Raw genomic sequence first — 3,604 nt, 5'->3', positions numbered from 1 at the left:
TTTGCCACACATAACATAGACGTTATCACTTCGTTCAATGATGCCTAATCTGCTCAAGCGATCCTTTCTATTAACTCGGCCTACAAGCACAAACCAAGTAAACAACTCTATCCGAGGGGGAACAATTCCTTTCCAGATTGCATTTGTGAACTTATAGTTAAGGATATCATCTGTCAATGTCTGTACCTGCAAAACCTGCACAAATGAGTTAGTAGTATAAACACCTTCCTTATCAAATTTTCACACCACTCTATCTTGTGTGCCTACTATCAATCTCACAGCTTGCAAGATATCAAGCATTTGGTTCAAACTATCAGTCTCTCATTGGCAGAGTTCCCTCCTCCAGTGGAAGTTTCAAACCTACTCTATCCCATCCCAAAACCCACAGTCCCTAATCACGAATCCTTTATTATCTGAAATCAAGTAGAGTATTTGAAATGAGTCTTTCAGCTTCCCCGACTGTAACCATGTATCTTCCCAAAATCTGGTTAATCTACCATCTCCTACTTCCAAAGCCAACCCATCAATCATCTTCTGTCTGACATGTTGCTCTTTGATTTGCAAGTGACATATATCTCTCCACGGACCCTTTTTTGCTGATATAGATTGAGTAGACAATAACTGCCCAGGGTTTAGATTATTGCAGGAGCACACTACCTTCTTCCATAGAGGACACTCTTCCTTAGAGAATCTCCACCACCACTTAAACAATAATGCGGTATTACGAATCATTGCATTTCTTACACCTAGTCCTCATAGTTTCTTCGATGCCTGTATCATCTCCCATTTTACAAGAGCCAGTCCAGGTCGTCCATTGTCCTTCCCCCAAAAGAATCTTCTTTGCAATGAAATCATTTTTTTGCCACCGTAATTAGCATTTTATACAGACTCAAATAGTAAGTACGTAGACTATTAATCACGGATTTGATGAGAACCAACTTTCCTGCTTTACTGAGTACCTTTGCTTTCCACAAACTTAGTTTCTCCTCCACCTTATCTATTACTGGCTTCCATGTTTTTACTAGCCTCGGGTTTGCTCCTAGATTAATTTCCAGATACTTCACTGGTAGATTCGCCGCCTGACATCCTAATAATCGGCACATCTGACCAACCCACTCCTGATTGTAATTTACCGATATCAAACTAGACTTGTCGAAGTTAATGCTCAACCCAGACATGACTTCAAAACACCTAGAAGTCTCTTGTAATTTCTCACTGTCTCCTCCTCCAGTGGGCAGAATAATATAATGTCATCAGCAAACTAGAGGTAGGATAACTCTATATTGTCCCTACCGACTAAGAGAGGAGATATTCTCCTATTTCTAACCACCTCCCCGATAATCCTGTTCAACACATCTACAACGAGGACGAATAGAAATGGTGATAACGGGTCACCTTGTTGAAGCCCTCTTTCCATCTTGAACAGTTTTGATGGTGCCCCATTAACTATTATAGATATAGAAGCTAATCTAATGCACTCTATAATCCATGCCCTCCATCTTCTACTGAACCCCATCTTTTCCAACACAATATCAATAAAATTCTATTTGACTCTATCATAGGCTTTCTGGAAGTCCAATTTGATAATAGCTGATGCCTTCTTCTTCAGTTTTATCCACTGTACAGTTTCACATGCTATTAATGCTCCATCATGTATCCTCCTGCTCTTAACAAATACACTCTGTGATTTCCCAACTAACCCTGGCGTTATGCTCCTCATTCTTCTTATCAACACTCTTGATATGACCTTATAAACACATCTAACCATACTGATCGGTCAAAGATCATTTATCTCCTTCGCGCCCACAAACTTCAGAGCCAACGCTACCCAAGTAACATTGGAGTCTGTTGGTAGCCTTGCTGTCTCAAAGAATCTCACCACAACTTTAGTGAATTCCACTCCAATCTCCTACCAGCATCTTTTTATAAAATTCATGTTATAGCCATCACTACTCAGAGCCTTAGATGATTCGTAGTCCCATACTGCCTGCTTTAGTTCCTCCTCCGTCGGTAACACCTCTAGTGCTTGAGCTTCCTCCATCTCCAAGTGATTAACTAAACCATCTCGAAAACTGATATTTGGTGACTCGTCTTGGTGGTATAGGTTCATGTAGAAATCTTTAGTTGCAACCTTAATTCTTGCATGGTTTTTTACCAACCTTCTATTAATCACTAAAGACTCAATCTGGTTATTTCTTCTTTTTGCTGATGTAATATTGTGAAAGTATCTGGTATTCATGTCCATCTCCTTGGCATGCCGAGACCTAGACATTTGCTTCCAGTGTATATCTTGTCTTTCATACCATACCTCACAACATCTTACCAGCGCCTTTCTTTTTTACTTCTATTGTACCATCATATACTCTGTTACTAACCATATCATCCACTTTCTTGATCTCGTCCTCAAACCTTTGGATCTTCTCATGTATATTTCCAAAGTACTGTTTGTGCCATCTACCCAGTGGTTTTGCCAGCGCCTTCAGTTTATCCAGGAACCATACATCACCCAATCCCCTCCATTCTTCCTTCATCATCTTTAGGAAGCCTTCATGCATGAACCATGCGTCTAAACTGCGGAATGGTCTTGGTCCCTGAGCTATTCTTCTATCTTCCACTATCAAAGGACAATGATTTGATAGACCTCTCGAACCTCCTCTTAGGCGAGTATCTGGGTACGCATCTAGCCATTCCAAGCTAACTAGGCTTCTATCAATACGACTGTAGGACTGACCTCTAAACCATGTATACTTACGATCATTAATTGCCAAGTCCACCAACTCCATGTCATTGATTCATGCTCTGAAGTCTTCAGCAGAAGCTGACAATTTAGTCGCCCCTTTTCTTTCCTCTATATGCACAATTTCATTGAAATATCCCATGTAACAAAAAGGGGTTTGACACAATCTTGTAATATAGCTTAATTCCTCCCACATTAAGAGTTTTTTGTCTCTCACATGTGGGCCATACACTAGACAAATCGCACAGTAAAAATTATCTTTGGTCATCACTCCTTCTACACATAATCACATATCTCCTTTATAGCAATTCATAAATTTAAATACTGATTCATCCCAAATTAACAGTAGACCCCCGAAAGCTCCAACAAAATTAACACACTCCCAGCTAGCTCTATCATTACCCCAAATTCTAGCTCCATCATATTTATTCACCACTTCTTTTTTTATTTCTATCAACCCCAACATATCTAATCTGAACTTATTTTTGAAGTTTTTGATCGTGTTCAGTTTTGCAACACCTCCTAACCCCTTAACATTTCAAGAGCATAAAATCATTTATAAATTTTATTACACACCTGCTTATGGCATTTTGGGTGACTTCTTTTGATTTTCTCCTTTTGTTTCGACTGTCTTCGCTTCAGAGCTCTAGCCTCATTTTGTTCTTGGAGAGTTACCATGATGTCCTCTTCATCACTGCATGGTATTGCTTCTGATTCGACCGCCAGTTTCCAGGCCTCTTTATTCTCTGCCATTTCTTTTTCCCAACTCCGAATTTGCTTGCCTCTGCATATCGCTAAATCTTCGTGCATATCCACCTCTGTTCCAGACTCTTCCACTATTTGGTCTTCATGTTCATTTTCTTTCCC

At 39.8% G+C, this 3,604-nt stretch overlaps 1 protein-coding gene across 1 annotated transcript; it reads right to left on the bottom strand.

Moving 5' to 3' along the window:
* Positions 1–1,543: 1,543 nt before the first annotated feature.
* Positions 1,544–2,783, bottom strand: LOC112770297 (uncharacterized). Its single transcript, XM_025814679.1, has 3 exons — positions 2,324–2,783; positions 1,914–2,205; positions 1,544–1,661 (listed from the first exon to the last, which is right to left on the bottom strand). The coding sequence occupies exons 1-3, from the start codon at positions 2,781–2,783 to the stop codon at positions 1,544–1,546; spliced, it is 870 nt and encodes a 289-aa protein (XP_025670464.1).
* Positions 2,784–3,604: the final 821 nt, after the last annotated feature.

This window comes from Arachis hypogaea, chromosome 18 (assembly GCF_003086295.3).
Source record: "Arachis hypogaea cultivar Tifrunner chromosome 18, arahy.Tifrunner.gnm2.J5K5, whole genome shotgun sequence".
Classification (NCBI taxonomy): domain Eukaryota; kingdom Viridiplantae; phylum Streptophyta; class Magnoliopsida; order Fabales; family Fabaceae; genus Arachis; species Arachis hypogaea.
The sequence above is the reverse complement of the archived record's forward strand: the minus strand, read 5'-3'. Positions and strand labels throughout refer to the sequence as shown.